The sequence below is a fragment of the Psammomys obesus genome, unplaced genomic scaffold, assembly GCF_907164565.1.
Source record: "Psammomys obesus unplaced genomic scaffold, mPsaObe1.curated_primary_1811, whole genome shotgun sequence".
In the NCBI taxonomy this organism is placed as follows: Eukaryota; Metazoa; Chordata; class Mammalia; order Rodentia; family Muridae; genus Psammomys; species Psammomys obesus.
The window spans coordinates 24,748,090-24,773,325 of record NW_026592118.1 but is presented as its reverse complement, the minus strand read 5'-3'; the positions used below and the strand labels follow the sequence as shown (position 1 = coordinate 24,773,325).

The 25,236-nt window shown below is 39.7% G+C and overlaps 1 protein-coding gene across 3 annotated transcripts in view; it reads left to right on the top strand.

Annotated features, from left to right (window-relative positions):
* Positions 1-25,236, top strand: part of Elapor2 (endosome-lysosome associated apoptosis and autophagy regulator family member 2) — a 166,425-nt gene that overhangs the window by 74,865 nt on the left and 66,324 nt on the right. For all 3 annotated transcript variants that reach the window (XM_055612798.1, XM_055612797.1, XM_055612799.1), the window contains exon 2: positions 11,416-11,536. In XM_055612798.1, the coding sequence (XP_055468773.1) occupies positions 11,416-11,536 (121 nt within the window). The remainder of the gene's footprint in view (positions 1-11,415; positions 11,537-25,236) is intronic.

Sequence of the window (25,236 nt, the reverse complement as noted above, 5' to 3'; positions counted from 1 at the left end):
CAGTAGAGTCTTCCAGAGGCCCTCTGTGGCACGTTCCTGTCCTTTTCCTGTCTTCTCTTGCTTCCAATATCTATCTTTGCCCTTCTGATTGAAGATTGAGCATCTTCCCTAGGGTCTTCCTTGTTGTTTGGCTTCTTTAGAACTATAGATTTTAGTATGTTTATCCTATGTTACATGTCTAATAACCACTTATGAGTAAGCATATACCATGTGTGTCTTTCTGCTTCTGGGTTACCTCACTCAATGTGATCCTTTCTAGTTCCCACCATTTGCCTGTAAATTTCATGATTTCCTTGTTAAGAAGTGGGAGTTAGTAAGACCCAGAGGGGACAGGAGCTCCATAAGGAGAGCAACAGATCCAAAACATCTGGGCACAGGGGTCTTCCCTGAAACTGATAGTCCAACCAAGTAGCATGTATGGAGATAACCCAGAACCCCTGCACAGATGTAGCCCATGACAGTTCAGTCTCCTAGTGGCCTCCATAGTAATGGGGACAGGGACTGTCTCTGACATGAACTGATTGGCCTGCTCTTTGATCACCTCACCCTGAGTGGGGAGCAGCCTTACCAGGCCACAGAGGAAGACAATGCAGCCACTCCTGATGAGACCTAACTGACTAGGATCAGAAGGAAGGAAAAGAAGACCTCCCCTACCAGTAGACTTGGGGAAGGGCATGTGTGGAGAAGGAAGAGGAAGGGAGGGGTTGGGAGGGGAGGAGGGAGGGAACTTCAGGGGTGATACAAAGTAAATAAAGTATAATTAATAAAAAAATAAAATAGAAAAAAATAGCTGAATAGTATAAGTATTCCATTGTGTAAATACACCACAATATCTGTATCCATTCCTCTGTTGAGGGCCATCTGGGTTGTTTCCAGATTCTCGCTATTATGAATAGAGCTGCTATAAATGTGGTTGAGCAAATGTCCTTATCGTATAGTTGAGCATATTTCAGATACATGACTAGGAGTGGTATAGTTGGATCTTGAGATAGCACTATTCCTAACTTTCTGTATCTCAGGGATTTTCAGCCTGTGAGTTGTGACCCATCAGATAGCCTGCATATGTTTAGAAATAACAGTGAAATAATTTTATAGTTGGGGGTCACCACAACATGAGGTGTTAAAAGATTGCAGCATTAAAAAGGTTGACAGTTCTGATATACAAGATGTGCTGATGTCTGCTTGAGTTTACAGATCTTGGATTCTCTTCAAGGCCCATATGTTAAAATCTTGGTCACAATGAGGAGTGGAGCAGTCTTCAGGAAGCGGGTTCTGAAGGGTGGTCCTTAGATATTGGAGCTACACTTTTGAAGGGGATGAAGAGGCAAGGCCCTACCAGCCTCTTCTCTCTCTATTGCTTCCTGCTGGTGTGCTATGCCACCATATACTTCTACTCTACCATGCTGCCTCACCATGACCCTAAAACAGTGGTGGCAATTGATCAGAAAACAGAACCTTCAGTACTATGGGCCACAGTGAAGTTTTTCTTTATCTTTATTTTAATTATGTTGGGATAGGGATATGGCTCAGTTGGAAAGAGTGTTTGTAGTGAAATCAAGAGGACCTCAGATAAAAACTGTGCATGACTGTGCATGTTTGATACTTCAGCATCGGGCTATGCAGACAGATGAATCCCGAGAGTTGGCTTGCAAAGAGCAAATTTCAGGTTCAGTGATAGACTCAGTTTCCAATAATAGGGTAGAGAGTGAGAGATGTCAGGCATACTCCCCCAGCTTAAGCATGTAGATGCGTGGGTGTGCAAATGCTGTGTGCATCCATCACACACAAATGAGTGAATTATCTCACATTTCATTATGGTTCTGAAGGCTGGCTAGTGCAATTCGAAAGTAACGCATGCATGTTACCACTATGTTAATGTTCTTTTTATATGAGATTTATTTGAAATCATGTATGTGTAAAATGTAAGTGTTGTAAATAGTTTGAACACTGATGCCCAAAGTTCACAGCGAGTACCATGAGGCTTTTTAGTGATGGCTTTGTTTGGGGAGATGCTGCGGTAATCAAATGTCCATTGAGTACATCCTGACATTTTGTGTTTTCCATGTAACATGACACAATTTGTGCTGCTTTGAAGGTCTAGGCCTGTACCTTTATTTGTGACACGTGAATGCTGTGTGTAGGGAGCGTTCCAATTTCTATGGAAGGGTTATTTTCCTTTAAGTGTTCTCGGACTAGAAACAAGTCTATGTTCTATTTCTTTTTGGGGTGCTGCCTGGCTCCTGTGCGATTGTAGTGTAAGGGGTCCCAATGCCCTGTATTGTACGGCGGCCGGTGTCTCCATGCCGCAGTAGCCCTTGCTTTGCAGACATATGTAAGTAATGTCCATCCTTAGTGCTGGAGTGGGCCTGTGTTCTTGTTCCAGGTTTTGGTTTGCAGACTGGTTCTTGAACACATGCTATGACTTGTGTCAGTTTGATGAAAACTATTGGGCGCTCTAAAATGTTGAAAAATTTGTCAAGAAATTTCCCCTTGTCAAGTAAAATTATGAAGCACATTGAAATAGGCAGAAAAGGTTAGCAAGTGTACCTTTCAGAGTGATCAGTTTTTCAGAGGCCTACACTTTCTACTGTCATTGAAAGATTTTATAATGCCAGGCTATAAGAAACTAGCTGTAATATGAATGCATCTTCTACCTAGAAATGAAACTGCATTTGTCTTTAGAATGCAATTGATTATTACCTTCTGGATATTTACCACTTTTGCATAAATAATTGCCTTGCACTTTCCTGGTTATCTGTTTTTTTTTTTTTTTTTTTTTTTTTTTTTATGACCCTTGAGTTCTCCTCATGACTAACTAGCAAGTCAAATCAGTAAAATATTGCTACCAGGCAATATTGCTACCAGGCAATATTTTACTGTTTGACTTGCTAGTCATTTTGCATGCATTAATTTTATATTGGGAGGAGGATCTCCCCTATCAGTGGACTAGGAGAGGGACATGGAGGGGGAGAAGAGGGAGTGAGGGTGGGACCGGGAGGAGATGAGGGAGCAGGCTACAGCTGAGAGAGAAAGTGAATAAATTGTAAATAATAATAATAAAGTAAAAATGTATTTGCATGAAAAAAATGTTTTTCCTCTTTTAAAATATTGCCTTATAGCCAACATCAAACTAAATGGAGAGAAACTTAAAGCAATCCCACTGAAATCAGGGACAAGGCAAGGCTGCACACTCTCTCCATACCTCTTTAACATAGTACTTGAAGTCCTTGCTAGAACAATAAGACAATTAAAGGAGATCAAGGGGATTCAGTTCAGAAAGGAAGAAGTCAAAGTATCACTATTTGCAGATGATATAGTATACATGAGTGACCCCAAAAATTCTACTAGGGAACTCCTACAGCTGATTAACACCTTCAGCAAAGTGGCTAGATGCAAAATCAACTTAAAAAAAAATCAGTAGCCCTCCTATATACAAAAGACAAAAGGGCTGAGAAAGAAATTAGGGAAACAACACCTTCACAATAGCCACAAAGGACATAAAGTACCTTGGTGTAACTCTAACCAAACAAGTCAAAGACTTGTATTAAAAAAACAAAACAAAACAAAACAAAACTTTCAGTCTCTGAAGAAAGAAATAGAAGAAGATGTCAGAAGATAGAAAGATCTCCCATGCTCATGGCTTGGCAGGATTAACATAGTAAAAAAGGTCATCCTACCAAAAGCAATCTACAGATTCAATACAATTCCCATCAAATTACCAACACACTTTTTTACAGACCTTGAAAGAAAAATTCTCAACTTCATATGGAATAACAAGAAACCCAGAATAGCTAAAACAATCCTCTACAATAAAAGATCTTCTGGAAGTATTTCCATCCCTGATCTCAAGCTGTACTATAGAGCAACAGTTATAAAAACTGCATGGTACTGGCATAGAAACAAAATGGTGGATCAAAGGAATTGAATATAAGACCCAGAAATAAACCCACACACTTATGGACACCTGATCTTTGACAAAGATGCCAAAACCATACACTGGAAGCATCTTCACCAAATGGTACTGGACTAACTGGATGTCTACATACAGGGAACAAGTCAGGAGCCTGCCACAGAGGGCCTCTGAAAGGCTCTGCCCTGCAGGCTATCAAAGCAGATGCTGAGACTTATGGCCAACTGTTGGGCAGAGTGCAGGGAATCTTATGAAAGAAGTGGGAAATAGATCTGGAGAGGACAGGAGCTCCACAAGGAGAGCAACAAAACCAAAAAAATCTGAGCACAGGTATCTTTCCTGAGACTGATACTCCAACCAAGTACCATGCATGGAGATAACCTAGAACCCCTGCACAGATGTAGCCCATGGCAGTTCAGTGTCCAAGTGGGTTCCATAGTAATGGGAACAGGGACTGTCTCTGACATGAACTGATTGACCTGCTCTTTGATCACCTCACCCTGAGGGGAGAACAGCCTCACCAGGCCACAGAGGAAGACAATGCAGCCATTCCTGATGAGACCTAATAGACTAGGATCAGAAGGAAGGAAAAGAAGACCTCCCCTATCAGTGGACTTGGGGAAGGGCGGGGTTGGAGAAGGGGTAGGAAGGGAAAGATTGGGAGGGGAGGAGGGAGGGAGCTACAGGGGGCATACAAAGTGAATAAAATGTAATTAATAAAAAATTAAAAAAGAAAAATGCAAATAGATCCATACTTAATCACCCTGCACAAAACTAAAATCCAAGTGGATCAAAGACCTCAATATTAAAACAGACACACTAAACCTGTTAGAAGAAAAAGTGGGAAACTCATTGGCACAGGAGACTACTTTCTGAACAGAACACCAACAGCACAGGCTCTAAGATCAACAATTAATAAATGGAACCTCATGAAACTGAAAAGCTTCTGTAAAGCAAAGGACACCGTCTTCAGAACTAAACAAATGCCTACATATTGGGAAAGGATCTTCACCAACCTTACATCTGACAGAGGGCTAATATCCAGAATATATAAAGAACTCAAGAAGTTAAACAGCAGCAAATCAAGTAACCCAATTAAAAATGGGGTACAGAGCTAAACAGAGAATTCTCAATAGAGGAACATTGAACACATGTTGGAGAGGTTGTGGAGAAAGGGGAACCCTCCTCACTTCTGGTGGGAGTATAAACTTGTACAACTACTATGGAAATCAATCTGGCACTTTCTCAGACAATTAGGAATAGTGCTACCTCAAGACCCAGCTGTACCACTTCTAGGCATATATCCAAAATATCCTCAAGTATACAACAAGGATGTTTGCTCAACCATGTTCGTAGCAGCTTTATTTGTAATAGCCAGAAGCTGGAAACAACCCAGATGTCCCTCAGTTGAGGAATGGGTACAAAAATTGTGGTACATTTACACAATGGAATACTACTCAGCAATTAAAAACAAATCATGAAATTTGCAGGCAAATGGTGAGATCTAGAAAAGATCATTCTGAGAGAGGTATCCCAGAAGCAGAAAGACACACATGGTATATACTTACTTATAAGTGGATATTAGACATATAATATAGGATAATCATGCTAAACTCTGTACACCTAAGGAAGCTAAGCAAGAAGGAGGACCCTGGGTAAGATGCTCAATCTTCAGTCAGAAAGGCAAATGAGACAGACATAGGAAGAGGGAGAAAAGAGGGAACAGGACAAGAGCCTATCACAGATGGCCTCAGAAAGATTTCACCGAGCAGGGTATCAAAACATATGCTGACCTCGAACTCGTGATCCTCCTGCAAGCTAGGATCAGATGAAAGGGGAGGAGGTCCTCCCCTATCAGTGGACTTAGAAATGGGTAGGGAGAAGATGAAGGAGGGAGGGTGGGAATGGGAAGGAATGAGGGAGCAGCATACAGCTGGGATACAAAGTTAATAAACTGTAACTAATATTAAAAAATAAAAATTTAATTTAAAAAAATCATATGCTGAGATACATAGCTAAACTTTGGGCAGAGTTCAGGGAATCTTATGAAAGAAGGTGGAGACAGAAAGACCTGGATGGAACAGGAACTCTACAAGGAGAGCAACAGAACCAAAAAATCTGGGCCCAGGGGTCTATTCTGAGACAGATACTCCAAACAAGGACCATGCATGGAGATAACTTAGAACTCCTGCTCATATGTAGCCCAAGGCAGCTCAGTATCTAAGAATGTTCCCCAATAATAGGACCAGGGACCATCTCTGACATGAATTCATGGCCTGGCTCTTGGATCACCTCTATTTGAGGGGGGAGTAGTCTTGCCAGGCCACAGAGGAAGACAAGCCAGTCCTGATGAGACCTGATAGACTATGGACAGATGGAAGTGGAGGAAGACCCCTCCTATCATTGGACTGGGGGATGGGCATAGGAGAAGAATGGGGGAGGGTGGGATTGGGAGGGGAGAGGGCTACAGCTGGGATACAAGGTGAATAAACTGTAATTAATAAAAGAAAAAAAGTTAGGAAAAGAGTGCCTGCTTATATGTATGTGTACCACGTGTTTGTCTAGTGCCCAGGGGGGCTGGAAGAGGGTGCTGCATCTCCTGGAACTGGTTATAGACATGGTTGGGAGCTGCCATGTGTGTGCTGGGAGCCAATTTCTGGTCCTCTTAAACGCAGCCCATGCTCTGAACCTTTGAGCCATTTCTCCAGTCACCAGAAATGAAAAAGTGTTTCACATGATGAGCATCAGGTAATTCAGGCTCTGGGATGTTCCTCTAAATCTGAACATTTATATGCTGGGGTTCTCATTATTCAGTTCTCTGAAGAGAATTTAGGTGGGTATATATCATTTTCAATAATGTTACTATGCCACACTATTTTTTTCGAGTGTTTGATGGGTGTGAAGAGTGGAGTCTTAAAATTGTTATGAGTTCACATGAAGTGGTCTATTAAACAATTTGAAAGACAATTCATCTGGTTTAGGCTGCAATCGAAATCCCTGAGCACCAGTTGCTGCCCTTTGCATGAAATAGATTTGAATCTCAGTATTTTTAAATTATGAAGAAACACATTATAGCTTCCTGCTCGTCAACTCGGCATTTGGTAGCAACAGCATCCATGGCCCTTTGCAATTGTTGGGTATTGCAGAGGTGGCAGATAGGATAAAACAATCTTAGGCAAATTAATTAGCATATGACTATGACGTCCAACCCTCGAGTCGGAAAACAAAATCCTGCTTCCTTGTTCTAAGCTCTGTTGTCATCTCACAACTGGCAGCCCAAATCAGTCAGAGGCCTGCCGGTTTTATTCAAAGGCCTTGCTGCATTTGAAATTCATGTCATACTTCATAGCATCGTTATTTTGCTAGGATGATAAGAAATAACGTAAATTTTACATCTAGAGGCCACGATATTCTCAGTGGGATAAGGAAATAAGAAAGCCGTATGAATACAAATAGCTGGGAGCTTGAGAAACATTAAAGTCATTATGCAAGTACTTGACCAGCCTGGGCTGTCTTCCACAGAGACCAAAGAGATACTCTCTCAAGTAAAAGAAAAACAATCACAAAAACAAGATTCCTGGACCTGAAATTCTTAGAACAGTAAATGTTCCCTTTCATTACAAAAAAAAAAAAAAAAAAAAAATCATATAAATTAAAATTTTTGAGATAAAGCATGGAGGTGATCCTTAAAAGCTATCACGGGGGGAGAAGGTAGTGTCACCACAAAGCAGGGGATGATCCAGACCCAGGCCAAGAATGCTAACTTCCAACACACGCTGGAAAAAGGTGGGAGTGGATTTTCAACGCCAGCTTTCCCAGGGACTATGACCTGGCAGTCACTTCACAGTGTGACAGGAGAGTCCTTTGCTCTATCTAGGTAAATCTGCAGAGAGGCGAGAAGCAAGCAGTGACTTTAGTGTTGAGTTCCAGAGGCTCGCAAGACAAGTTTCTAGATCCAGAGGCTTATAGCTCTAAGCCTTGGCTAAAAGAGGCTTATGGCTTCAAGCTTTCGGAGCTGGAGGCTTATTGCTCTTCGTGCTCAAGTTGGAATTGAGTCTTCACCTTTTGGTAGCTCTCTTCTAGCCACTAGTACCTATAGTGCTCATGGCTTCAGTTCCAGTCTCTAACTCCTAATGAACTCTTGACTCCTGGAGCCTTAGTATCTCATGGTTTCTGCCTTCAGTTACTCTCTGGAGTTCTTTAGCTGATCTCTGGAGCTCTTCAGTTGTCTCCTAAAGTTACAGTGTTCAGGGATGCTCAGCTCTTTCTGGATCTCTGGAATTCTTCATCTTCTCCTCATTGCCACTGCTGCTGCCTAGGCTGGAAATCCCTGGAGCCTGGTCTGCTCCTTGGTTATCTACCCAGCATGTTCTTCCTGTGATAAAGGCAAGTATGCAAAGAAGCCATTTAGGAGAAGCTTGTATTGGCCTAGTATTCAATACTAGTGTATAGGTCATAGGAGAGAAGTCTCCCTGACAAACCCCAAAAGGATGGAAAACAGCCTGCTTACTTACACAGCCAGAAGAAAGGCATATCAATGCTTGTGCTCAGCTATAATTTTGCTAGTTAAAGCCTTATATAAAGCCCAACCACATAAACCTTTACTAAGGATGCTCGATCAGAAACAGTCTCCTTTCTGTCAATCATGAATGTTTTGCTTGATCTCTACTGGAGGTGCTCTTGCTGGTCCCCAACTCTCATAGGACCATGATTGATTAAAAAAAAAAAACCCTTCCAGAATGGCCAATAGACACTCTGGGGCACATGTAGGGTCATGTGGTGATCACTGGAGTTTGTTAGGTTGAAGTCCTCAATTCAAGAACACAACTTTCACAGGACAAGAGATAGTGTTTTCTGGAGATAAGTATGAGTGACCATGGCCTAGGAGAAAAGGCTCCCTGACAAACCCCCAAAGGATGGAAAACAACCTGAGGTTACCCCAAGTTCCATGTTGCAGTGTATTAACAGTTCATTTAGGCTTTTATAGTATCAGAACAAAGGAAAGTCTAAAACAGGGCACTTTCAAGATTTATTGGTGGAAATGCTAGACAGCGAGGTTACAGAAAAGGGGGCTAATCTCTGCTCTAGGCTTTGGATGCTACATAACAGCATTTTTAGTCTTTTGGTTGACTGGAAACTAGGAGTCTGCTTGTAGATTCCAGAGGATTTACCTAATGATTACCTAAGTGTTGGGTCAGGAAGAAGAAGGTATTAGGTACCTATTAAGGGGTTAAAGACACCTTAAGACAATTTGGCCCTTGAGTTGTAATAGTCAGACCTTCCCAGATTCTTATAAAGCTGGAACAGTTGTGACTGGGGCAAGACCTCCTGAAGGGGAAGCCGAAACCTCAGCTGTGCTTTCAGTGTTCTTGGCTGTTAGAGTGGGGTTCCAAGCGGAGAGCTTGGGACATTGACCCAAAGGTGGGCTAGGCTGTCTGTCTGACAGCCCCCTGCTTTAGATAGTCTTCACAAAGGGAAAAGTTTGGCAGCTCTCATTCAAGGGCTGAGTAGCTATGACAAGGAAAGTTTATTCATCCACTAAAGAGAAGACACCATGATATGAAGCACTGCTTTTATGACATAAAAAATTAACACTCTGAGTAGTAATTAGAAGTTTACAACCAACCCATGACCAAGGTAGGTAGAGCAACTGTCCATCTGATGTGCCTGACTTTGGTTTAACCCATGATACTGTCCTGGGACTTAATACCTACATAGCTATGGAAAAATTCATTCCTGCTGTGGTGATTTATTCCTTCTATCATGTGAAACTACTGAAAGAATGTGTGTGTGTGTATATATATATATATTCCGGATGGATATATATATATATCCGGACCTGAGGAAGTTCTGCTAAGCAAAAACCTGAAAGTGGTGAGGTAGCTTTGGAACTAAGAGAAATTTTGAATATAAAAGTCTCAAGATTGTCTCAAGAAGATTATTGATAGAAATAGCATATAAAATGCTCTCATTGAATGCTCAATAAAAATGGAGTAACACAGTAGAAAAAAAGACCACATTGCCTTATACAATATGAATTGCCATATGTAGGATATTATTAGAAATAGCAACAGCAATGTTGGTGTCTTAGGGTTTCTATTGCTGCAAAGAGGCATAATGGCAACTCTTCTAAAGAAAAGCATTCAGTTAGGGCTGGCTTACAGTTCAGAGGTCTAGTCCATTATCATCGTGGTGGGAAACATGGAGGCGTTGCAGGCAGATGTGGTGCTGGAGGGGTAGCTGGGAGTTCCGCATCTGAATCTGCAGGCAGCAGGAAGAGAGAGTGAGCCACCAGGTCTGGCTTGGGCTTCTGAGACCTCAAAACCCATCCCCAGTGACACACTTCTTTCAACAAAGCAATACTTACTGCAACAAAGCCACACCTCCTAATAGTGCCTCTCACTATGAGCCTACGGGCCATTATTTTTCAAACCATCACCATTGGTGAGAGCTTAAAAGGAAATTAGAAACACTGTATTGGAAATTTGGGATGGGGGACTGTCAAAAGCTTGCCCTGGTTTATTCTTACTTCTTATAGTTAAAACAAGAAAAAAGTGGGGTTTGGGGGAGGGTGAAGAAGGAATAGGTAAATCAAGAGAGCTGTTAGCATAGGAGCCCAGAATTAATGATTTGGGGGAATTCTTAGCACATTCAGATAGTAACAGATTCTCGAAGAAGGGATTGACTATTAAGAAGGAGTGCTGTAAAAAAAAAAAAAAGACTATCAGCCATGACCTTCCATTCCCAATTTCCTGGTGATGATGTTTCCTGATGGTTCTATTCTTGCCTGTCTTTAATATAATAAGGGATGCTAACCAATGGGGAAAGCAGACACTTACCATTCAGAACACTGACTTGTAAAGATGGGGTTATAGACCAGTTGTAGAATGCTTGAGGTCCAGTCTCTAGGGTTAGGCTATTGAAATGAAACTATTATTGTGTAGACTTGGAATTTCTGTCATTTTTGACATGCTGCTGTAACATTTTGTACTGATTCCTCACTTCAAACATTCTGCTGAGGTAGGTGTGAATTAAGCCTCAGAGAGTGGCTTTAAAAAGTCATGGCAGTTTAGTAGGTTTGGATATTTAGTTTTTATGCCTTCTGTTAAGTTTTAAGCAGAGCGAGAATTAGTCAGTAGAAATGATTGGCTTCTGAAACACTCGAGACAGTGACAATGGTTGACTTCCTCCTGTCATTTTTTTTTCCTTATATCTGTCAATTACTTAGAGCTCAAAAAGTCTACAAAGGAGATATGGGACGTATTCTATAGCACTTTCAGCAGATAGACTGATAGTGTTGAGTACCCTCTCTTCATCAGTCCTTCAGGGCCCACTCCGCATTGCATGGTCCAGTTTTGATTGATGAGTTGATGGTGGGGTGGGAGAGGGATGAGACTCCAAAAGAGGGTACAGTTTAGAAACAGGCCACTTGGGACGATAGAGCGGACTCAGCTCACCAGTCAGAATTGGCTCTAACGAAGGCTTGTCTTTGTGATTGTTTGCAGAAAGATTACCACTTTGAATATACAGAATGTGATAGCACTGGCTCCAGGTGGAGGGTCGCCATTCCGAATTCTGCTGTGGATTGCTCTGGCCTGCCTGACCCAGTGAGAGGCAAAGAATGCAGTATGTTGTGATTTTTTTTTTGACCATTTGTTTTCCTGATTAACCCAAAAGCTCATCCTATCAGTTCTAGATGCCATCATAATAAAGACAAGAGACCTGGCAAGAATGTAAATGTATTGTCGATATCTAGCAAAACAAAAGAGTCTTTCTTGAAACATTTTATTAGCACGTTTTTTCCAACTTTGTTTGTACGTATCTATTGATGTATGCAAGTATGCCTGTAGGTGCAGCTACAGTGTGTGTGTGGAGGTCAGGGGGCAACTTGGGAGAATTGGCTCTCTACTGTCACCATGTAGCTCCTGGGGATTGAACTCAGATTGGCAGGCTTGTCAGTAGGTACCATTACTCAGTGGGTGTTTCTCAGGACTTTGGGTTTTTGGGTTGAAGTGTTTGATGCAATATGCACAATATTAAAGGATGTTATTTAAAAAAAAAATCTGTTCTCTTATTTGAAATTATGGGGAGAAGATTGACAGAACTGATCTTTGAGTTTTAAAAGAATACTTTTTAATTTAATTTTTTATTTGTTATAATTTATTCACTTTGTATCCCAGCTGTAGTCCTCTCCCTCATTCCCTCTCAATCCCACCCTCCCTCTCTCTTCTCCTCCCATGCCTCTTTCCCAGTCTACTGATAGGAAAGGTCTTCTTCCCCTTCCATCTGACCCTAGCCTATCAGGTCTCAGCAGGACTGTCTGCATTGTCTTCCTTTGTGGCCTGGTAAGGCTATCCCCACCCCCAACATAAAACCAGACACACTAAACCTATTAGAAGAAAAAATGGGGAAGAGCCTTGAACTCGTTGGCACAGGAGACTACTTCCTTAACAGGACACTAACAGCACAGGCTCTAATATCAACAATCAATAAGTGGGACCTCATGAAAATAAAAAGCTTCTGTAAAGCAAAGGACACTTTTTTCAGAACAAAATGACAGCCTACAGAGTGGGAAAGGATCTTTACTAACCCTATATCTGACAGAGGGCTAATCTCCAGAATATATAAAGAACTCAAGAAGTTAAAAAGCAACAAATCAAGTAACCCAATTAAAAAATGGGTTACAGAGCTAAACAGAGAATTCTCACTAGAGGAATATTGAACGAATGGTAGAGAAACATTTAAAGAAATGTTCAAAGTCCTTAGTCATGAGGGAAATGCAAATTGATACAACCCTGAGATTTCACTTTACACCCATCAGAATGGCTAAGATCAAAACCACAAGTGACAACACATGCTGGAGAGGATGTGGAGAAAGGGGAACCCTCCTCCACTGCTGGTGGGAGTATAAACTTGTACAACCACTATGGAAATCAATCTGGCACTTAGTAATTAGTAATTAGTAAAATAGTGCTACCTTAAGATCCAGCTATACCACTCCTAGGCATATATCCAAAATAATACTTTTTAATTGAGTAAAACATGCATCACTTAGAATTCCTTTTTAGAGAGAACCTTTTGTCCTGTGGTGGTAACACATTCCTTTAATCCCAGCACTTGGGAGGCAGAAGCAGACATATCTTTGTGATTCAAGGAAAGCCTAATGTACAGATCAAGTCCCAGGAAATCCAGGGCTATACAGTGAAACCCTGCATTGAAAAACAAACAAGAGAAAGAGACAGACAGAGAGAGAGAGAGAGAGAAAGAGAGAGAACCTTTGAGTTAAGTATATTCATATTTTTTACTTTCATTACTACCCCTGTCCACAGATCTTTTCTACCAATGTATTCCTTTTTCTTAGCCATAGAAATAGTTTAGTTATTTTAAATGAAACTTGTACAGAGACTGTGGAATTGCTAATATTACATTCACTGTCTTGTCTTCTGGCAATTAGAAGGATTGAAATTCAGCCTTCTTAATTAAGACAGAGAGATGCCATCAAATTTGTTTTTATTTATGAATTACCTACTAAATACTTTTTTAGTTTGGTAAGTTGGAAGTTTATGCAGTGAAATAGATCAACCATGGCCCTGGGTTCTACAGCTGGCAGAAACACTATTGATTTTTCTGTGGACTCCCAAAAGCTTTTATAGAAAGCTTCTGTTTCCAAATGAATAAAACGGGTAAGCAAATTATTAAACAGGTGACCTATTCCTTCTTGTTCATACAGTTCATCTGTTGCTCACTGGAAAAAGGTACTGGTAGGTACTGTGGAGACTGCAATAGTTCGATGGAAGAAGAAATCAGAAAAAAAAATTGCCATTTTGTTCTTGGTGACTGAATTTTAAAAACATGCATCAAAAACCTGAGAGTCCCCACAATCAGGCGACCTAGCAAGAGTCAGGAAAGATACTGGGATCAATAGAAAAGTAGGTGCCACCCCGCTAGGATCTTGACAGTCACTGCCATACAGGACTTGTTCTCAGTGGGGGCAGAATGTGGTTAAAGGGAAGTGGGGCCCAAGAAACAATGGTACAATTGGCTTATTGTACAATCTGTATTGTATTTTCCAGTACTTTGTACCCTTGGGGTTATTTCCTTGTTTCCCTGTAAACAGCCTTATTTGGAGAGACTATCTTGAACACTTACTCTGTGCATAGAAGGTGTGTTGGTTTGAGCTAGCTCTGGCTGTCCAGTTTAAAGTGGACTACAGTGAAAGACTGTACACCATGGAAATTGGTAGTCATTCCCAATCAGGGCCTTCCTCTCTTAGAAGTCATACTTTTAGTATTTATCAGGATGTTGTTATTAGAACCCAATGCTGAGTAGGAGTGACTTCTACTTGAATGTTGCAGAGACCCTTTTCCAGCAATAACATTCCCCAGATAAATTTTTGCATTTGCCTGTACATCAAGAAATTTTTTTTTCCTGGTATTGCACTGGACACTGAGATGACCTCATGGCTCTAGCTCACTCACTGGGAACTTAGCTGCTTTTCCCAAGGCCCTGGTGCTAAGTCTGTTATCTATAGGCATAATCTACCATCAGGTTCTTGCAAGTAGCCTGCCATTCTTGAACTACTGCACTTTTCACCCCAATATTAGAACAAGAGGCTGTGGCCCTTTTTAAACCCCACAGATTGCCCACTGTTGGCTCACTTTCCTCTTTTATCCTTTAGGTTTCTAAAGGCTTTATCCTTTGAGTTTCTAAAGTAGTTCTTAAGCCTTGGGGTTCCTTTGATACTCTTAGATTGTCAAAAATAGTGGTCATCTTTGAGCATTTCCCTACTGTAACTACACACTCTGGAGACAGGGGCTTTTTGGCTTCAAAGCAAGCCTTAGAAGTGAAGGGTGAGGGCCTGGCTCTCCTGGGAGATGCAATGAAGAAGAGGTTCCTTTATATTTACATATTTTTAGAAAGGTCTGAATCACCAAGGAAGAAATGAACACATTTGTTGCTTTTATATTCTCATTCCTTTTGGTGGGGGAGAGCATACCTCATTTACTGCCCACTCCTTCAAGTCTTTCCAAACCCGTAATTTCAAGAGCAATTTCAAGCCTTAAATATATTATTTTCTAATTGAGGATGACTATTTCAATTCAAGATGACTATTCAACATTTAGGATGTTGTAGCTGGATTTTTACTTCTTTCTTCAACCATTCTCCACACCTTTTTTTACACCCTTTCAACCGCCTAACACTAGATATGAGAGAAAAAAAAAGGATAGAGAGATCACTGAATAAAGTAAGGGCTTGGAAAGGGGGAGTCATTATTATTATTAGACTACTTCCTGCTGATTAGTGCCATCAAGCTCCTTGGGGCAAGTTTGAAGAAGTAAGGATATCTGATTTCTTCTTGTTGTCTCTTCTTTGCAAATGACTACTTACCAAACTGCAACCAGCAGTAACCAACTGAACTAAACAACAACAGCCCACCAACCATCCACCAACAACCACTGATTTCCCCTATCAGGGTTCTAGCATTTATGTACCCCCTAAAAGTCTCTAGAATTTCAAACTTCACACAACTGCAGAAACTATCTTCAGTTGGCAAAACCACCCCTCTGCCAGAGCACGAGACAAATCATAGTCAGCTGCTGTGAAACAGCTCCATATCCCCACACTTGGGATTTAAATCAAAACGTGTTCCTATAATATTTCTGTACTTTTAAAGAAACCAAAATTCCAAAGTTCTTACTATAGAATGTAATGACCAGATCAATTTTGTCTTGTGAACTTTGTTTAATCTTGTGCTTCAGTATCGATATTGTAAGACAATGACACATGGAACATATGTTATGTGAAAGTAAACATGCAAATATGTATGGAAAGATGAATCCATAAGTAATAAATGTGTGCGAAGGTTTACATTTGTATTTCTCATAGAGGAGCTAAGGAATTAATGTAGCTTTAATGAGATAAATTTTATACAAGACACATACATATATTTATATTTGATCTTTCAATGCTTGGTTGTAAGTTAATCCTTATTTTACTTGGATCAGTAAGCTCTATGCTCAGATTAGTTTTACAAGGCTTTGGGTACATACCTTTCTCATGTTTCTCTGAAATCTTTTTTATGACCCATATCTAATTGCTCTTGAGAAATACACAGCTATATTAGACAGTTGTACTTACTGGTAGAGGCAAAGAAAAAACTATGTGTGCATGTGTGGAAAAAAAAAAACAGAGAGATTGGTGGCAACATAATTATGAGTCAATACAACAGGAAGATGGAAAAATTATGAATGTATTCAACATCAGAACTCCTAACTAAATAAAGCAAACATTGACACATTTGAAGAGATAAATATAAGCAATACAGTAATATTAGGAGATTTCTGTATCCCATTTATAATAATGAAAGAGTACCCTAAAAGGAAACCACTAGTGAAATGTAGATTTGAACAGTCTTTAGGCTAGATGTTTAACAGATATTTGTAGAGTGTTCTATTCAATTGCATCAAGATACACATTCTTCTCAGGTACATGTTGAAAGTTTGGAGGAAATGCTCACAAGCTAAGTTGCAAAACACATGTTTTATTTTTTAAATTTTAATTTTGTTACATTTTATTCATTATATAACCTGATTGAAGCCCCCTCTCTTTACTCTCCCAGTCCCACCCTTTCTCCTTCTTCCCCCATCCCCTTCCTGATGAGACTTGTCAAACACATATTTTTAAAAATCAATAAACTTTATTATGAAAATCTTGCAAATAAATACAAAACAAACAAAAATCCTGAACAGATCCAAACTTTATTCAACTCAATAAACTTGTGTATAGTTAGGATATGCATTTGGAATGGAATCTGTTGAAAAGACTGAAAGCTTTTCAAGTATCTTTTCTAACTGTGATAGAATGAAATCAAAACCAAAAGGAAGATGTGTAAACACAGGCAACCTGAATGGTTCTGCACTTCCGGTCAGAACCCTTGGCAGACACCACCAGCTGAAACTCTGGAAAGTATGGAGAATTATGAATTCCTGTAGTCCTGACCCTCCAGGGCAGGAACATGACAAGATTCAAACAGCATTATGGCTGAAGGGCCCCAGGTGCCTCTTCATGTTCAGGATGACAACAACTGATGAAATGGCTCATTTGGGCTTGAAGAGAGTGTCAAAAATATTTGGGCAAAGATGTTTGAACTTACCGGAAAGAGGATCCCACTACTATTCATTTATCCTTTGATGCTGTAGAACTGGGGTCCATGACTTAGCTTGGGACCCTTGAGTGCCAAAAATGCACAATATGGCAAGGCAGTCTTGTCAATAAAGTATTAGAAAAGAGGGTATCCATATGCAAAAGAAAAAAAAGGACATTTACTGCACATGATATTCAGAATAAACTACAAGAAGAACAAAGAGGAGTGAGCATGTATTCTTGGGCTGAAGAGGAATTATTTGGCATTTGACCCCAAAGTTCAGGGGCAAATCCAAAAGTGGGAAAATGGTATCATAACAAACTAAAGAACAGTACAGTTCAGGGAACATCAGGTCAGAGGCAACCTACAGAATGGGAAAAATGTTTACAAGGCTAATGGAGGGTTAATAATATCAAGTAAACAGGGAACTAGAACATCCAATATCAAAACAAAATAAGCACAAAGATAAAAATGTTAGAAAATGGCCTGACTATATATAAATATATTCCTCAAAAGGCCATATAAATGGCTAACAAGTATATAAAAAGTCTACCATCTCTAGTATTAGGGAAATGCAGTTAAAGCCATAGTGAACATGTCACTCATACCTTTCAAAATGGCTATTATCAGTCAATTAAAGATAAATGCAAAAGTTATGGAGAAAAATGGACCCTTGTGTACTGTTGGCATGAATGTAAATTGGTACAGCAATTAAGAAAAGTAATATTGGGTGGTTTCTTACTCAACAGTGAAGAAGGAAAATAGATGGAATTGAGTAGCATCATGTTAAATGATACAAGTTGCACTGAGAAAAACCAGGATCATGTGCTTTCTCTCAGGTGTGGAACACAAAGGGACAAGAGATGAGGAACAGGCAAGTGTTAGTAATGGAGAGATAAACATGATCAGGGTGCTTTATATATTGTTAGGAAAATGTCACAGCAAATCCTACTATTTTGTATAATTAATACATACTAAAATTTCTAAAATCCTGAAGGTAGAATTGTCATGCGATACCGCAATCTCAGTTCTGGGAACATAGCCCTTAAGATCTGGAAATCAGTGTGTCAAAGGGTACCTCGTTAGTGGTGTTTGTTGTGCCATGATTGCTAAGCTATAGAATCAGTTTAATTATCCATCTAAGAATGAATGGAAGGGCTAGAGAGATAGCTCAACAGTCAAGAATGCTTGTTCTGCTGTCATGATGGCTAGAGTTTAAATATCACCACCAATAAAACAAGCCAGTGTCCAGTAGAGCAAGGGCATGAGAATCTCAGCACCTAATTGTGTTAGCACAAGTCCCAGGTTCAGAGAGATGCTTGCCTCAAAGGAGAAAGCGGAGACTGAAAGAAGACAACTCATGCCCTCGTCTAGCCTCCATGAATGAAGAAAGACATACATACCCACACATATATGTGCACATTTATACATACACACACAAACACATTTATATACACATATGTGTGTACATAAAATGAATGGAGGGTCAGGTGTGATACCAAGATACCAATACTTCAGAGGCTGAGGCAAAAAGATCTCTGTGAATTTGAAGCTAGTCTAGATTACATAAACATTCCTGGGCAGCCTAGGCTACAGAGTAAGATCCTGTTTCAAAAAAATAAATTAAAAAGTAGATAAAGAAAACATAAATTCTGTATACAGTGGAATACTATACTGTCTCTAAAAAGTTAAGAATTATGTAGTTTTTAAAAGTGTGGGTGATTCTGTAAGTCATACTCAGTGAAACACCAAGGACACTACAGAAGCAAAAAGACAAACTGAGTTCTCACTTACTTGTGAAATCTAAGCCAACTGAACTCACAGAGCAGACGGCAGAATGGGAACATGTTAAATAAAATGCATACATTTCATTAAGTCAGGAGGAATAAACAACAATTATTCTGAGTGAGAGGTAATGTTAATTAGCTTGATTCAATATTTCGCTTGGAACGTGTACATCACAGCATCACTTTCTACACCATATATATGGTATACACACACACACACACACACACACACACACAATTGTGTTTTGCCAGTATCCATTAAAATATTAGAGAAAAACACATCACAGCTGACTAACATAGTAAATGTTATAGGAAGTTGGTTATGTTATGATTTAGTTCATTTCCTGTAATTTCTTTGTGACTTTTTATTGCAGTTCATTTGCACTGGTGTCTCGGCAATGGCCTCTTACAGCTGATAGCTTAACCTCAATTCTGACTTGTTTGTTTCTGAGAAAACTACTTATTCCACAATTTTTATTGAGCTTTAATTCATTCAACAAAGAAACATTTATTACACATCCTTTATGCTTGCTGAGAAGAATGATATAAAAGTGAAAGTATTCATGTTTTGAGAGACTTTCATTTCAGCAGGGGAGAGGTAAATAAAGCCACCACAGAGAAGGTGACAGGGTACCTGTGTTATTCAGAATGACCTCACCAAGGAGACAGGGTATTCAGATGGAGTCACATGCCTCACACTGAAGCAGATGTAAGCTTGAAGTTCAGAGTCATCAGTTACCAGATGAGCAACCTTGGGAAACTATTAACCTTTCATTGGTTCATGTGGAGAAAACATTTGTCCTGATTTAGTGCTATATTGGGATTTAAGCTCATTTGGTGCTAGCCATGTTAATGAAGACCTTTGAAGTAGAATCTGAGGTTTTTCATCTTGATGACGTAAAGTAGCATGCTGGGGCATAGGAATACATGCTGAGTGAAATGGGCCTGGATTTTCCTGGGTCTTCCATGAGGGCTGCATGGCTAGCTTTCAAGGGGAATGTGGGTAAGGCACAGGTTCTGGTAAATGCCGCAGCCTTCTCTTGGGTCATGCCAAGGACAGTGGACTTCGATCTGAAGTCAGCCACAGGTTCAAGGGATTATGAGCTGAAAAATAAAATCTGTTTTGCCTGGAGTCATAATTATGCAGTACAGTTTAGTAGGAATAAGTAGTCAAAGTACTCAGAATAAATGATCTTTGTTGTACGAAAGGCACAAATATAAATGCTGGAAGTGTTTGACTTAAATTATTTAGGAAACTTCTCTTGCGTCTTCTGAAACTTTTTAAACAGAAGAGCGGAAATGAACCCTGGAGATACAGTTAGGTCACAGTCAGAACTGAGATTGGATGTCAGACAGTTGGGCTTCTGGATTATCTTTTATTTTTAATTCTTGAAGAATTTATTAAAATTTATTCTGATCATATTCTTTCACCTTCCCCAATGCTCTCTATCTGCCTACCTACTCAACTTCATGTTTATTCTTTCTCAAAAAAGGAAAAAAAAAACAACAAAAACAAAAAAGAAAATCAAAACAGTCAAACAAAGAAAAAGAAAATCCATAAGATAAAATACCAAAAAAGTACATGTACACACGTACACACACATGCACATACACACTCTCTCTCTCACATTCACACACACTCTCTCATACACTGTCTGTCTCTGTATCTTTCTCTCTTACACACACACACACACACACACACACACACACACACACACACACACACACACACTGTCCATTTTGTGTTGGCCAAACCCTGGAATGTGATTGATTTATCTTTATCAAATCCCTCCTCTCAAGGCTCAGGACTCTCTGTTGGAAGGTAGAGATAGAAAGATTGTAAGAGTGAAAGGTGGATAACTCCAAGAAAATGGCCTCATTTAGACATAACAGGACTGATTAACATATGAACTCAAGAGACTGTGACAGCATACACAAGACCTACACAGGTTCAAACCAGACAAAAAATCTCAGCATTGAGAACGTTTGTTTTGTTTTGTTTTGTTTTTTGAGACAGGGTTTCTCTCCGTAGCCTTGGCTGTCCTGGAACTTATTCTGAAGACTAGGCTGGCCTCCCAAGTGCTGGGATTAAAGGTGTGTACCACCACTGCCCAGCTGAGATCATCTTGCCATCATGGTGCTGCCCCCTTGGAACATGGCACAATGCACTTCAGACCAATGTCCATCCCTCTTTGAGGAGTAATGGCTTTCCTAATGTCTACTTCTTGATAAAAATTGATATACAGGATAGATATGGTGGAATTTTTAGAAGATTAGATCTAAAGGTTTGGATGTATTTTTTTTTTTTTGTGGGTCATTTAAGTTGGCTAAATATCTCTGTAGACTTTTTATTTGTATGAATTTTCTAGAGTAGTCTAGCATGTAGAACTTTGAGAAAGTTTATTGTAATGTCCTCACGTAATAGAGACGCTAGTTTGTGTCTAGCATACCAGTGCTTTTATATGTGCCGTGTACTTTCCTCATTTAACAAATATTAAAAATTAGGCAGTTTTCATTTACAGAAAGTCTTCATTTAGAATTCCCTTTTCTGCAATGTAGACTAGGGCTGTTGAAAAACAACTGGAAATCCTCTCACGACTCTTAAGTTTCTAGAATCCTACAGTCCTCTGCCAACTGAATCACTTTGGTGTCCCTAACTCACAGTCTCACAGGATTGGGCATGTGTAATAAGATTTGTAAGAATTCATTCTGTGTGCACCAAGATAAGATCACTTTGTTCTTGGCAGGCTTGGTGTAGGAACGTTGATGTGCATTTCTAGGTGGGATTCAGCAGCCCACAAGTGGCAGGCAAGAGGCTGGAGTGCATGGCAGCCTCAAGAGAGAAGATAAAAAGCCAAATAAAACTTCTGATAACAGCTAGAAGCAGGCCCATGGTAATCGTGGTGTTTGATGGGGGCTGTGGTTAAGGGAGCTTGTCTGAAGAAAAGGTTTCCTATGGAAGGTAGGGAACTCAGCTCTCAAGACTGCAGTAAGGTTGGAAATGTTCTCAGGAGGTAGAGGATGATGGGTACTTTCTAATGATGAGAAGTGCTAAGAGACCAAGTGTTAGGGCATAACCAGAAGTTGAGAAAAACAATTTCAGAGATGTGTTGTTTTGCTCTGTTTGGTGACTCATCAAGGACTCATAAAGGTTCTTCCTGTAACCTTTGCTATTCTCTCTCTTTCCCCCCACGCTGTCTCCTCCCTCCCTCCTTCCTGTCTATTTCTCTTCTTCTGAACCTCAGGTCATCTTGTTCTCAATGAACTGAGACTTTCTCCCTTTCTGATAAAATATTGAAGTCAGTAAACCACAGCAGCAATAAATTTGTGGCTTTCATTGTCTTTTAAAGATGAAAACTACCTTTGCTTAGCTTAAAAAGGACAAAATCTTTTTTATATATTCTGCTAATTTAATGATGCTTGTTTTTGTTTTACATCACTCTGTTTTCCTGGTTGATTGGTCTTGTAGTTCATGAATTATGCCTGACTTGACCATATAAGGATGTGTGAAAGAAAGGATACTGTGAGAATCAATTTTCAGATGTTGAGAGGCAATACTTTCACAAAATTCTCTTTAGCATGGCAGTTGAAAGATCAGCCAGAATTGGTTTTATTAATGTCCCTTTGTGGATCTCTTGACTAACTTTTATTTTGTACACCGAGGAGTGAAAATATTTATTTATTCTCTAAGAAGTTCACAACCGAAAACTTAGAAATTGCAGCTGTATGATCCACACTTTCTCTTACTGGAAAGCTGGATTTTATTATTGCTGGGATTTGACTTTGAAAGTCCAGTTCTGGTCATTTAACCACACAGATTCTGTTTGCACATAATTACTTCAAGTAGTTTTGTGGCCACGGGAGACCTAGAATTAATGTATTTTGACTTTCAGGGCAAAGCTTTCCCTGTTGCTCTCCTTTTTACTTTACATGGAAGCAGTAGTTCCACTGTCGTAAATTCTTCTAGCTTCACGGCCCCAAACTTCAGAGCCTGTAAAGCAGTTCACAGACTCTGTTGGATAGCGTTCGCTGAGATGTTCAGAGACATGCAGATGCAAAGCCACAAGGACAGCCATGAGATCGCAAAAGTCCTTTAGTTATCTTGATAGAAGATGATTGATTAAGTATCATAGATTCATTTTTTTTTCCTATGGTCAAATCAGGCCTCAAAACCAATAACTTACAAATTATAGTGGAACACTCATCTAAATGAAGCTTGTTAGTGTGTTTGCACATTTGTTCTTAGGCGAACCAATACTACTCACAGAATTTGGATAGGTTATCTTCCATGATTCTCATTCTGCCTTAGATTGAACATGACAGGCAACTGACAATCACTGGCAGCCCTCCTTGGAGGAAAATGTCTTCTTTAAGATAAGTGAACCATTGTTAGTTAAAAGGAACAAGTGTTCCCATTAAGCCAAAGGAATCTGGCCTCCTGTGAATCAGAGAAGTGGCAAGAAATGGCCTGTTTAAATGTAATGATTTGGCTTCCTTCTGTCTCATTTTCATTTTTGCAGAATGAGAAAGAGCATTTTTTCCCCCTGCTTGGGAATTGTACAGATTAGATTTGAAAGGGAGAATATGGAAGTGCTGTCCTCATCACTGGCTCTGAGGACAGGGAGAAGCAGGGCATGCTGGGCTGAGAATACTGTTCTTTTTCTCCCAGACACCCCACCCTCTTCTTAATTTCCTAGGAGGATTTTGATTATAAGCCTGGTAGGCAACTACCAGGGAAGCGAAGTGTACTCTTAGATCCTAGTCACCATGTCCCAGCTTCAGCCCTTTATCTGTAGTGACCATTATTAGCAGTGGCAAAGGGAGAACGATAATACCAGCGGTATTTATCTTAGTAAACGGGGCTAATCAATCGAAGAAAGGTACTATCCTAGCGCCTCTTGATTCTAGGTTTAACATTTCCCCATAAATATATAATTACCTGTGTTTAGATATTCACTTAGTCTGACTGACACATGAGATGGGCTTCAGAATGAATTTAAGCTCAGAGAGATTAGGTAGCCATAACTGCTTTTGAGGAACACTAGGCTAGAATAGCAGCTTTGTGACCACAGAGGCGGAATTAATTCTTTCTTCTTATTTGCTGCCACATGCCTGATGCCTAATTTTTAACTGTCCAAATGTAAGTACTAAAGAGTACTGCTGCTTAAATTTATATTATTATTATTATTTACATTATTATATTAAATTATGTCCAAGCAGTGAAAAACTATAATAAGATTACATAGTGAGATATAATCTCACTAAACAAGCAAACTGAAAATTCTTTTATGGCTACTCTTACTGCTGTTTGTGGCCCAGAAAACACATTTTAGTAATGAAATAATTGGAATGAAAATAGCAAAAATAAATAAATTATGAGTACATGTAATTTATAGCCATAGTCTTTTAAAGCATGAGGTCTCTAGATGGAGGAAAAACTAAAACCAAGAGTTGCTGTGATAAAAAGATTAAAAATAGACTTTTTATTGATAGACATAAATCAGAGGATAGTCAGCATAAAAGCAATTCAATTTAATAACTGTTCCTTGGCGCATTATACTTGCATAATTACCGTAGTGTCTTGACTTTCTATATCACGCTCTATTTCCCATAGAGACTTTAGTTTTTCTAGTCTCTTATTGAGTTCCCAAGCAGACCTATGAAGAGGATGGGATGTTCTTGATGGAATGTAAAAGAATAGGAACTTATAGGATCAAGAAAGCTGCCCATGGCTTTGTTGTTTGGTGACAGACGAATAAAGCATCTTCTATATCTGCTTCTTGTGTATTTGGGTCCTTTCAGATACACAGTTGTACAATAAATGTCAGGAAAGTAGAGGCAGAGAGAGTGGTGAGTGAGTGAGTGTTTGATGTCCTGCTTAAGCATGGACTTTAGGGGCTTGAGTTTCAAATATCTCTCTTCCAGTTGCTGCTGTGATAAAGTACTTTGAAATCCCAGACTGAGACCACTGCTGCCTAATGGCAGCCTTAGACAAGAAAGTCTGTCTGTCTGTCTGTCTGTCTGTTTGTTCCTCCCTTCCTTCCCCCCACCCCTTTCTGCTTTCTATTCTTCTTAGTGTGACTGAATTCTGAAGTTCCTAGCAGATCAGCCAAGAGCAGTTCTGAGTGTAAAAGTAAGCATTCTCTCAGTTATTGCCCACCATGATGTGATGAAATCTGTTCTGCCATGCTCTTCCTACCATGATGGACCAACTTGAGAAAGTAAGCCATAATTAATCCATGTTTTTTAAAATTTGTTTTGCTTAAGTATTTTACCCAAGCAGTGAAAAACTAATATAGTCCTTTTTCCAAAACTCTAGAGTTTGCTAATTGTCAGTTTGATTCAGTTGTTGTAGGATTGCAAGGTTGTTGAAAGAAGCTAGTTTTTACTTTAGA